This window comes from Parasteatoda tepidariorum, chromosome 2, assembly GCF_043381705.1.
Source record: "Parasteatoda tepidariorum isolate YZ-2023 chromosome 2, CAS_Ptep_4.0, whole genome shotgun sequence".
In the NCBI taxonomy this organism is placed as follows: domain Eukaryota; kingdom Metazoa; phylum Arthropoda; class Arachnida; order Araneae; family Theridiidae; genus Parasteatoda; species Parasteatoda tepidariorum.
Genome location: NC_092205.1, coordinates 35,126,990 through 35,140,140, shown reverse-complemented (window position 1 = coordinate 35,140,140; position 13,151 = coordinate 35,126,990). Strand labels below are relative to the sequence as shown.

Genomic DNA, 13,151 nt, shown 5'->3' with positions numbered 1-13,151 from the left:
TTTTTATAACAAAACTTACATGTTTTCTTCGTTTTTATCTAACTTTACAAAAAAATAGTTTCTTTTTTTATTTATCCTACACGTGTGACACTAATAACATGTATTTGAATAAGATGAATACCAGTAAACAGTAAAGAACTTAATAGTTCGAAAAGAAAAAGAATATTTTTGTTTACTTTAATCTCAAAATCGTTTTCTATTGTGACAGAATAAAAATGAAGGATAATACGATGTCAAATTCATCCAAATCCACGGAGTGGATTTAGTCAAAAGAGTTTTTCGAAACATTTTTGACTTAGGAGATGGCAAGACAAATTGTGGTGTTTTAAGTGGAATTCGAAGGCGGAAATTCGACTGCAGATTTTGCCAATTTAACGTGTTTGCATACATTTTGGAATAAAAAAAAAAAGAAAAAAAAAAGAATTCAAAGCCCTCTCTTTGAACATGGGGAAGAAATACATTGCATTAGTGGAACGCAAACACTTCTTTTGTACTTCTGCTTTTAAGTACCAGGAAGCTAAAACTATTTTTTTTCGATGTTTACTTAAAAAGGTTTATTCAATAAGAAAACGAACTCTTACCTACACCTCAAGCCATTGAAGTTTGATACCTTGGGAACAAAATTGAACAATTTATGTAAATGTGATCTTTTTGTTACTCTGGAATTTTAAATTTAAAGATATATCTCATTTTTGGAAAAAGAAAAATAAATTTATAAAAATAACATTCCGTTACGATGTCATCTTAGATTATATCAAAACATAATATAGATTCTAATTTAATTAAATTAATTTAATTATTATTTAATTTAAATATTTATTTAATTGCTGTTTTTATACTTAAGATTCAATTCATCAAATGTAATTAAATTCCAGTCCTACGCAGTTTTTAGAAAACATTTGTTTGGGGGGAGGAATTGCTGACGTCTTTAACCTTTCCTGCCCGTTATTCGATTGTAAGAAAAATATCCTATTAAGAGGTTTCAAATGACTCTTGGCCTGATATTTTCGATAGAAGAAGGTGGATCCTAAATTTCAACTCTGATGCTTCGGATTGGTGAAATTATTTTAGCCTTTTATTGGGTCATTACTCTTAATCTATGATTGGTTTATAAATTTAAAAAGGTATAGAATTTTAGAGACAGTCAAAATAAATTTCTGGAGTTGTGAGGAGAATTAAAGAAGAAAAAGATGTACAAAAAATTAAAAAAAAAAGAGGAAAGTTGAAAAATGTATAGTAGTATAAAAAATAAAGTGAAATTCTTCATTATATATCTTCAATAAATATTCTTCCTAATTCAAATAAATATTCTTCAAATATTCTTCATAAAGTGAAATTCTTCATAATTCTTCAGTAAATATTAATTTCCTTTCTTCTTGCTGTATATTAAAATTTTAGTATAAAAACTGTAAAGAAAATATCAGTTATCGTTTATCTATTGATCTTTTAAAATTAAATAAAGTACATAATTGTTCTTTTTAGAAGTTGAATCTTGTACGTTGTCTTTAATTTCACCACTGTATACTAACGGTCGGGTACGCATAGTTGTTATTGTTATTTATTAGATTTATATATTAATATAATTAAAATTAAATCATAAAATATGTTCCGATATTTTTCAGCTAAATTACATCCGCAAAAAAGGATGAATATAATGATTAAAGTTTACGTATCCGACTAATCATTAACTTCAATATCTCCAGTTTATAAATAATATTAAGTATTTAGAATATAAATATTATTCAATAATAACCTCTCGCTTAATTATAATGTTTTATTCGGGTAAAGAGATCTATCCCATTGCATACAAAATAGAATATTGTCTTCCTTTAATCAAAATAACCCCCTTTGGAGACCTACACTCTGTAATTAATTTATTGGTTACATTGACTCTGACTTCGTCTAACTTTAGTTTGTTGACTCTGGTTAGTTTAACCAATATTTAGGAGATGAATCAAAACCATTGAGACATGATAGCTATAATTTTAGTTACACACTCGGCTAGGTCTCGATGAAAGTGGAATTAAGATTTGGTTTAAGACAACGAATGCAATAGCACTCACCACTATATCAGATGGCAAAAAAAGGAGTTAGCTTGTCTTCTTGGTTGAGTTCAAAACTACAAGGCAAGTTGTTGAACATTGATAAACGTAAACTCAAAATTGGATCGGCTGTTGATCACCGGCCATAAAATAAAAATAAAATTTTAATAATAAAATGATTAAGGATGAATGAAAATTATTTCTTAAATTTTGGAATGCAATGCAATTTATAATGAATTAGTTCTGTTTCCTTAAATGTCTAAATGTTATAATAAGAATTTCGACGTAGTTTTTATGTTAAATTCGTTCTCGCTGTACTATTTATATATTTTTCACTGAAATAACAGCAAACAGCATCGGGGAGTTGTAAAAACAATTTGCAAAAGCGTCTGTCATGCTGTATCCTGTATAGACGAAAATCAATATTAAGACACCCAAGTTTCTGAAGTTTCCATAAATGCTTTTTGAAGTGTCAAAAAAACAACTCCACAATTGGGAAAACCGACTCAGGAGTCAGCAGAAAAAAAAAAAAAANAAAAAAAAAAAAAAAAAAAAAAAAAAAAAAATGCCTGTTTAACCACATATCCAGTTCCGAGAACTCACCTAAAAACCCCTTTTTTCCCCCTCCCAATTTTTTTCCCTATCTTCCACTACACTAACACACTATCTTATGCACCTATTTGGGAATTTTTTTTTCTTCCTCGGGGGTGGAGAATCTCATAAAATACTCCATAAAATAACACTTCCCTCTCCCCTGTTCTTCACCCACTCTCTGTACACGCGTATCTTAAACGGGGAAAAAGAGAAAAACGACTCGTTGCTTTTTAAACTTTTTGGAATGAAAAGAAAAATAAAATAATATAAAAAAAGAGAGGCAGAGAAGGGAAATAAATCCAGAAATCTCCCAGAAAAAAAATTCAAAGAAAAAAAAAACTGACAGTGAAATGACTGATAGTTTGGGACTGCAAAGTCATTTGACAATCTCCTTTACCACCCCTCCTACCTCTTCTCTTTTTCATCGTTACTTTTTTTCTTCTTTCTTTTTATTATTATTCCTTCGTGTTTGATGGAAGACGTGAATCGTCATTTACAAAATGGCACAAACGTAGACGTAAATCTGCCGACATCTTTGTAAATTTCAAATGTAACGATTTTTTTAGCTGTTGCCATATCAGTTATGCGAAATAGTTTTATAAATACGTTAATTAAGTTAGTAATAGTTGATAATAGTTTAAGGAATTTAGATATCAAATACTTTATTTGTTGTTGTTGTTACGAATGTCGCTCGGACAAGCCAAGCTCGTGAATTAAATCAGGAAGGTGCGCCTTTCGTTTGACAAGAACGCACCGCAAAGGTGAAAGTACGTCTTAACTCAGAGTCCCACGGATAGATAGCAGTACCACTCATTCTGCAGGCCACTTTGCCAATTTTTACCACTTTCTTAATTTTTACCGAAGTGCTCTGGTAATCAGTTTTGTAAAATCAACACTAAAATAAGGTTTATGTGGTAAATTTTTAAAATTTTATATTAACACCTCAGAACTAACTATAAAAACCATTTATTAGGTTAAATTTACTTTGCAGTTTTGTATTTCTTACTAAATATGGGATATTAAGAATTGCAATTTTAAAAATCAGAATTTCCAATCACCATACCTTTACCTGAAAGATCATTACGCCACAGAACGGTAATTTTGCCAATTATTTTTTCAGTATGTACCTTACATTTCAAACTATACAATTTATGATTGCAAAATAAAATATTAATAGAATTAAAACAATTATAGTTAAAAAAGTATTTTTGCATGAAACTGTTTTCGAGCAAAATGACTTCTATAATTAGGTGAAAAGGTGTATTGTCCCTTACAATGAGGTTTAGTGAAGAACACAAAAGATTAAATTAACATAAAGAGGCCCAAACTCTTTTCATTTTGACTAAAATTAAAAAAAAATGATATTTTTCAGATTTCTGATACCCTTCATAATTTGAAGAACAAAAATCCGAATCAGCTACATGAAATTATGTTTGCGCAATGAAAGTGTGTTTCAATGTTGGTTTTAGTTGTGTAAGTTAAGTCTTCACTAATTATTTAAAATGCATAAAGTGTGTTTAGTGAAGCATTATTTCTGCTTATTGAAGCTTTATTTATTAATTCTTTGGTTCTACTGTTGCACTGTTAGAATTTTCATTCTGAAATCACGGTAAAATAACCGGCAGCAGTCTGTCCATCCGATTAACCATAAATTTTAAGGTTTGGAACAAATTTTTGCCTTTACGGTTTTGAAACCATTTTTTACTGATACGGTTAAAAAACTGTGAATACAAAACTATACGGTTTTGTAACCATTTACAAGTAGCATAGTTTCTAGACTATAAAAATAAAACTTAAACGAAAATAAAACTTAAACGAACACTGAAGCTCTATCGGTGCTGTGTCAATTATGCGTGAATAAAAGTTTTGTATTCTAATGTCCAGGGTTACCGATTGAAAAGAGTAGGACACTGGTACCTCGTGTACTGACCTTCCTGCATGGAACCTCATGCAGGACCGCATGTATTGAAAGAAATGGAAAAAAATATTCTGGTGTTAACGCTGGGATTCGAACCCCTGTTCAGCCGGTTATGAGATTGACCAATTAGCCTTCTTAGCTTCAGCATGTACCAAGCTGCTCGGAGCAAAATGGTGGTTAATAAGGTGGGCCTAGTTATCACGGATAGATATCTATTTGTTAAACCAATTAGGTAAAAACAATAAATAAACTTCTTTTCTCACACTTAACAGTTTGAATATCGTCTTTTTTAATCATATTATTTGGACAGTTTTAGTTGCAGATGGTAAATTAAAAATTAAATAAATTTGCTATTTAATAATTTTTACCCCGAAATTTGTAATACGTAATAAGTGAATATTTCGATTAAAAAATGTAAAATTCACCCTATCTTTCAATAAACTTCTTGACCAAACATACGTGATTTAAATATCTTAAAATTCTATCTATATAAAAATAGTTATCAAAGAACTATATCTAACTATAACGTTCTTTTCAGGTAACTATAGAATTTTTATTACCATATATATTGTAATAAAAAAAGAAAGCCTAACTGCATATAAATATAAGATGCTTTATCAATTTCTTATAAAAAAGACACATAAATATTCATCGTTAACAAAAAGGTTCCTCAAAGAATAGATACAAAACTACAGACAAATAATTACGTAGGAAGAATTTACTGTGTTTACTTTGCTTTTATTTTTTATACCGTCGAAGAAAAATGAGGAAAGATTTTGAAAATACAGCCGTTTGGAAGAGAAACCTTTAACATTTTTCTTAAGGAAAGAAAAGTCTAGAAGTTTATTGATCAAAAACTTTCTTTTTTCTACACTTTTATTCAGATTTTATTCGAATATGCAACTACACGTCGATAAACGGGATCGATTCTTATTTTCACAAAATATTTATCTTAAAAATATGCTTACGTTATAGTGCATCTTAAACACCATAGATAATTCTGTGGAAAGGCTGCATTTCTTTCCCCTTCGAAATCTTAAAATAAAGTAATAATATTTAAATTTTATCAACATTATACGAAATTTTATTGAATAACAATAGATTCTAATTACATATGCGCAAGTTTTATTTCGATTTCGAAATTTTTCTTGTTTATAATTTATAGTGATGCATATTTTTATTTATTTATATATTCAGTTGGATTATATTTTATGTGAATCAAATTGTAATATGTAAATTTCAAATTGTAACATTTTTTTCAGCTAAAAAGAATATTAAGGGCATTATAAATTTTAAAGTAAATTTTTTAACAATCCTTTTTCGAAAATAAAGTGTTAAATAATTTTTATTGTGTTTTTATACATTTATTGCTAGAGGCCATGAGCTGAAAATACCGCATGCATCTATTCTTATTTTTACAATATATGTATCTAAAAATATATTTACATTGTAATGGGTCAGAAACTGTACAGATAGTAAATTGCTTATAATAAATCGTAAAAATTAATAATAAATTACACCAAAATTACACAAAATGTTATTAAATAAAAATATTGATTTGAATATGCAACTACTATTGATACTACTATTGCAACTACTTTGCAATTACATACTTGCAAAGTCTTATTTCAAATTTCAATTTTGTTGTCACCCGTAATGTATAGTGATGCGCATTTTTGTCTATTTCTATTTTTAGCTAGATTAGATAAAGTATGTTTTCATGACAGTATTTTTCATAGGGTAGTAGAAACATGAAAGAGCGAAGTTAGTTTTACCTATGTCCTGAGAAAGGTAACAGAAACATGAGAGGTTTGATCGACATTTAATATTTAAGCATTCAATTTGCATTATTTTTGATCTGATTGCAGAGTGGTTTAAAGCAGAATCATATGCTGTTTCGGCCTATCAGTTATTTGTAAGTAACAGAAACATGAGAGCTTTAACCGACCAAACTATTTTAATATTTAAACATTTAATTTGCTTTATTTTTCATCTGATTGCATAGTGGTTTAAAGCAGAATCATATGCTGTTTCGGCCTATTAGTTATTTGCAAGTAACAGAAACATGAGAGCTTTAACCGACCAAACCATTTTAATATTTAAACATTTATTTTGCTTCATTTTTTATGTGATTGCAGAGTGGTTTAAAGCAGAATTATGTGCTGTCCAGTTATTTGCTTGTAAAATCACAAATGATGTTTTCCTCAACAAAAGTAATTATTTTATATTCAAATTATCTTATTAATTATTTTATTTCAAATTCGGCTCTCCTATGACTTTTGTTATTTGCATACATTGAAAAAGAATGGACACTTTGTGTACTTAGCGTGGCTCAAAAAATCTCAGCTTTTTGTAATGCCCTGCAAAATATATACTCAAATGCAAAAGCCCAAACATCTTTTTCGATTGCATAAGAACATTTAAGAGCCGATTATTATTCTGTCTGGAAAAAGATGAAAATGACATTATGCTTACAAACACACTTTTATTTCAAATAAAAATCTGATGTATTATTGGTGGAGTAAATTCAGAATATTATTAACAAAGAAGTAATATCAAAATCATTTAGAATTACCGACAAAGGTTTAAAAAGATGTTACAAACTTTTGTATTATTTTTTTCTTACTCACACCAATCGGGGTAAACCTTTTTTTAATAAAAATGAGCATGACGAAGAGAATAAAAAAGAATTTTAAAAGACTAAATACTTATTTATATAACTAAATTTAATTATATTTATGCTTAGTTAAATATAATCGATTTTCTTTCTTTTCTCCCTTTGGTACCGCATATTTGCCAAATCTGACATCTTGGCTATTTTTATCAAAATTTGAGAGGAGCTAAATCGGTATTTTATTGTATTTTTTTAATAGAATATTGAATCTTCCAGTAGAGAAAATAAAGGTAAAAATTGCATGCACAGTCAAATTTTTTTCACTCTCCGGCAATGTAATTTTCAAGCCTTTACACTAAGACTAATTTATTAAACACCAAAACAATTATTGTTTGCCTTTACTTTCTATATTAATTATTTTATTTATTTATTTCACAAAATGGTTGTTAAAAATTGCTTGATCAACAATACCAAACGACTAAGCTTGAAGACTCCGCTAAAAAACTAAATTAATACGAGGCATACCATATAAAAGTAAAGATAACTTCACAAAATATTAAGAAGAAAAAAAAAGTGAAGACAGTAACTGCTATTAGTTATTTCATACTTAAATTGTTATAGAAATAACTTTATCATTAAATCCTCAGCTTTTCGAAAACAAATGTGCATGAACATCAGAAACATTGTAATATTAAAACACGACCTTTAATAAAATCATTGTCACACTTTTTAACTGTTAAGTTTTGGATAATATGTATTTTAAAAATGGAAAACGTCATGTTTTGTCTTTTCAGATCATTTTATATATTTTTTTATTTTATGACCGCCGTTGATCAGCCGACCCAATTTTTCAGATCATTTGGAATTTTTTTGAAGAAAGTTTCAAAAGGTGTGTAGCATATAAATAACAAATTCCGTCTTGTCATACACCAACAAAATGAACAACGCTACAATTGTTGATTACCCTTTATACTTATTTACTTATTTAAGAAAATTTATAAATGGGTTCTGCCAAGAAAGCATACCTATTTCAATTCTTAAATTTTTAATAAACTTTTAGAAAACACAATCAAATTCTTATTTTTATATTAAAATGTAACTAAAACTTGTTAATTTTTTTAATCATAGTATTTCAAAATACACATTTCAGATATAACAATAATATAAGATATTCAGATATAATAATAAGTTAATAGTATATGCTAAATCTTATTTAATTTGATTTACATTTATTATAAATCCCAGTAAATAATATGATTTATAGTAATTAAAATGAAATTTTATAACAAATTCATCCCTTTTTAATTTCAACATTAACTTCTACGAGTGAACAGATTGCTCAAATACCTAACCTAATATAATTTTGAAATCTTTAAACGTGCCGATTTACAGGCATCTAGAAATCATATAAGTGTAATCAACGCTATAATTGTTGATAACATTTATATCTTAAAAAAGAAAACCTATGATAAATGAGATCTGCCAACTAAGCTTACATTTGTTAATTCTTAAATTTCAAATCAACTTTTAAAAAATAGAAATCAAATCCTTATTTTCATTTTAAAGTGTAAAAAAAGCTTTTCTATTTTTTTAAACATGGTATTTACAGCACATGTTACAGGTATTTACTTTTGAATAACGATAAAAAATAAGGATGATAAAATAAAGCATAAAACACCAATTACTCGTATATGCTATGCAACATTTAATTAAATAAATATTTATTATAAATCCCCGTAAACAATATGATTTATAATAATTAAATTTAACTCCAATAAAAAAATAATTTCAGCAGAGACTAACTACTACGCGCGGAAAAGATCGCGCTAGCAACCTAACCCAATCCATTATTGAATCTTTAAACGTGCCGATTTAAAGGTTTACTGGTACCTAGAGAGAGCTCCAAAGCTTCAGCCAATGAGCTATCTACAATCCAAGATTGGAAACCATTCCTCCCTTAACATTGATCTGCGTTTGCTAAAACGTCATTCGATTTAATCACGTTAATAAATATTGGCTTCGACATTTGTTGGCACGAAACGGAAATATGTTATTAGAACATTTAAACACGCATCTCTTATGAAGCAGAAATACAATTGATAAGTCACGATATTTTGTTACATGTTGTTTTCAACAATCGTGCTATTTATATTCGAACGTTTATTTACGGAAGTTCATTACGTATTTTCTAAGCTACTGAACGAATTAGTTTTTAGCAAACGATATTGATGTAAGTTAAAATATCGTTTGCTGGTAGGAAAAATAAGTGTTCTTATTATGTTATAATCAGATTAAAATATGTATATTAAGGCAAAACCTAAAAGATTTATATCAGGTAATATTGCAATATCTATGTACGCAATAATTCTTAAATGAATAAATAAATATTAAATAAATGAGCAATATAATTTCAACGAATAAAAAGGGAAATCGAGTATAAATACAAGCAATATTGATGTAAGCTAAAATATCGTTTGTTTTTTATAAAAAATAAATGTTCTTGTTATGGTATAATCGGATTAAAATAGGGATATTAAAGCAGAATTGGAAAAAATTATGTCAGGTAATATTGCAATATTTATATACGCATGAATTTTTAAGTGAGCAGTACATTTTAAATTAATAAATATGAAATTCTTACCAATTGATAATTAAAGTGTTTCCGTAGTAAGAGATTAAACATTTTAGAACTGTAAATCAAAATCAATAATTGTGGTTGTGTTAGCTGCTGAAGCTCTTAATAATAATTCGTTGTTAAATGTTTTGAAAAATGTATCTTATATTGTATTTGAAATTAGAAGAAATTTATAAATAATTCAGCTAGGATTTTTTTATATACAGTAAGAAAATTTCATAGATGGTAATATTTTAACTTTTATTTAAATTGTTTTTTATTTCAATTCAATTAATTAATTTGGTTTCAATTAATTTAAAAAAACAAAACAATATTCTGCATGATTTAACTTAACTGGTTAACTTCAACTTTCGTCGAAAAAAAAAACTTAAGTTAAAAAAATATATTCATTTAATTATACTTAAGGATAAAATCATTTCATTGTAAAGATCTAAAACTTCGTTAAATCATAAATCATTAAAAAATAAACGTCAAAAGAATTTGACTTTTTTTAACTAATCTTTCCAAGTAATAATTAAATTAATAAATATGCTGAAATTTTTGGGTTACAAATAATGTTAACTTTGTTTATTGATTATTCAAATGCTTAGTTGCGTAACATTTAATAAGTCATGCAAGCATCATAAAATGTTTCAAATGATAAAATAAATTTCCAGTTATGACTTATGTTAAACATCATTCTATACTCAAATATTCTTTATTTTTAAAACAAACACTTGCTTCATTATTGTTTATACATAATATTTCCTACTTATTTCATTAATCTGTAAAAAAATGTTTATTTCATTAAATGTATTATATTTGGAAAGGAATAAAGTAATTCATATATTTTCAAAGATTTTTTTTAAAAATTTAACCAGAAAAAAAGCAACAAATTCTTAGGATGAAAAAAATAGTTAAGCAATTTACTTATAAACTGCGAAGGAATTAAATCACTATTTAATTTTTAATCCATTAAAACCAGTAAACAAATGTTTTTTTAATTTTTTTTTTATAAATTTCTAAACCAATTTTACGCATTGTTTTATTAATACTCTGACAAGTTTCGATACAAAATGTAGAACTCACTGAATGCCTAGCAACGCATGTAAACTCAACCTTTTTTTAATAGTCACCTACCTTATTTTTAGTAAAAATCTTACTCACTGCCTTACTTATGCGTAAAAAATGCTGAGTGCTTGCATTAAAGTGACGCGAAGCCTAACGCTTAAAACGATATTAATGACAATTTTCAAGCAGAACAATTCCGCGAGCTCTTTGATGATTAAAGTAGTGTCGACTGTTTCCAACATTTTCCAGAAAAAAGCACTTATTCTTCTTATTATTAAGGATTACTTTTTTTTAATGAAAGAAAATGCCGGATCAGTTCTTCGTTGTCCGGCTTACGCAATACTAAACATTAAAAGATACATAAATGCAACAATAATAGCTGATTAAGAATTATAAATCTAAGAACAACCAATTCAAAAATGACAGAAGACTTATGTTAAACAAAAGTTTTATCTCAATCAAATTTAAAATGTTAATTTTAAAGTATTCTCAAGACAAATTTAATGTTTTTCCTGGTTCTCGCTCATGTGAATGCCAATCCCCCTTTGGAATATGTTTCGTTTTTCATAATTTTCTGAAACATATTTTGTGGATTTAGTTACCATGTTTCCGTTCTTAAGTATTTTGAAAACTTTTTAATATGCTACTATAGTAATTTGGAGAAAAAATTTTTTGAAGTACTTAATCTTAAAATTAGGTAACAAAATTACGTAAAATATATTCCAAAATATTACTTAGGAACTTGTTAAATAGGACATTAATGTTCCTATAATTCTCCACTAAAATTAGAGAAGAAACTTGTTAGAAAACTGTTCCCTAATTTGAACAAATGTAACTCCGTAAATACGAAATATTCATAGAGTTAATCTTTTCGCCTCCACCATCTTGATATTTGTTGTTCTTGTAATAGCTACAAAATTGTTTTTACTTGCATTATAAAAATATTACTTACCTTGTACATGTATGATTCATACATTTGCGCCATATTCATAGAGGAGAATTTCTTGTTTGTTTCAAAAGTTACTTCACTTTAGAAGAAAATTATTTCCATAATGTTTTTATTACATTAGAATGTTCCACGAACTCACGTGACAAGTGTTAATTAACTCCTTTGATATTCTGTTTTAAATATTTAGATCAAAATGTCCGTTTATCAGTGAAAAGTTCAACTATTTTCCATAGTAAAACTCTTTCACACAAGTCTTTAATGACAGAGTACGTAAGTTTCTTCCAAATCATGCATAGTAAACAATAAAAAAGCTTTGCTAATGGGAAATAATTACTTGTAATTGCCTTTATGTAATTAAATTTTAATGAGTGATAAATGAAATATTAAGTGGTGTACGAAAAATAAATATGACGAAATAAAAATTATTTTATGTTTGGGTTAAGTAGCGATTAAAAAATTTTCGCACCCCATCATTTAATCGAAATAAAATAATGTTCTTTAGTATTGCATTTTCGAAATCCCAGAAGGGAGTACGGTCTTTATTCACAAAATCCATTTCAAAAATGCCGCCGTTTATCGCAACAATCAAAAGAAATCTCTGAGAAACCAAAGTCAAAAACAAAACACGTCACAAGGATCAGTAAAACGGACAACTACTAGAAACGGAGGAAAAGGAAAAAATTGTCCAACATCCGAAGTGGATAAAAAAAAATTCTTTCTTGGAAAAAATTCCGATCTCCAAACGATTCCTCCTTCTTTTCCTCGCTATCGTCTACTCTTAAAAAAAATCTATCGTCTGCCGGCGGCCGGAACAAACAACAAAGAACGCAGCAGCCAACAGGTTGAAACACTATTCCCGCCGGTAATACTCAACTCCTCTCGTAGTAGTAGAAGTCGTAGTAAATAGCCTCACAGCGCGGGAAAAGAAACAAAGGACATCGTAAGGCGGGAAAGAGAAGAGGAAAAAAAAGCAACGTTTTCCACGTGACGCTGTCTATTCGAAACGCGTCACAGCAGGTAGGCGAATTAAGCGCAAAACGCGACAAGGCGCTAATCACGGTTTAAGCGCGTGACAGATCACTAATGATCGGTTTGCTTGGCTTTCCACTGAATGGGGGATTGTTTTCCGGCAAGCAGGGATTGTCGATCCGGAGGGAGGGGGGAATGAAAGAGATAGGGTTGCCATTGTGATGGTCTTCAGGCGATGAGGAGAAATCAGCCAAAGTGATCGCCAAACGTTTGATGGATTCGGATGCTTGCTCTTGAGCCTCTTTTCCTCCCGTGCCAATCGACTTGGTCAGTTTGACCTTAACGGAGATCGCTTCTATGTCCATTATGGCGGCAACTCA

The 13,151-nt window shown here is 28.4% G+C and overlaps 1 protein-coding gene across 1 annotated transcript in view; it reads right to left on the bottom strand.

The window, feature by feature from the left end:
• The window catches only part of LOC107437091 (thymocyte selection-associated high mobility group box protein TOX), a 209,125-nt gene extending 196,205 nt beyond the window's left edge, over nucleotides 1–12,920 (bottom strand). The window contains exon 1 of the mRNA XM_016048981.3: nucleotides 11,806–12,920. Coding sequence (XP_015904467.2) covers nucleotides 11,806–11,844 — 39 coding nt within the window. The 5' untranslated portion in view covers nucleotides 11,845–12,920. The remainder of the gene's footprint in view (nucleotides 1–11,805) is intronic.
• Nucleotides 12,921–13,151: the final 231 nt, after the last annotated feature.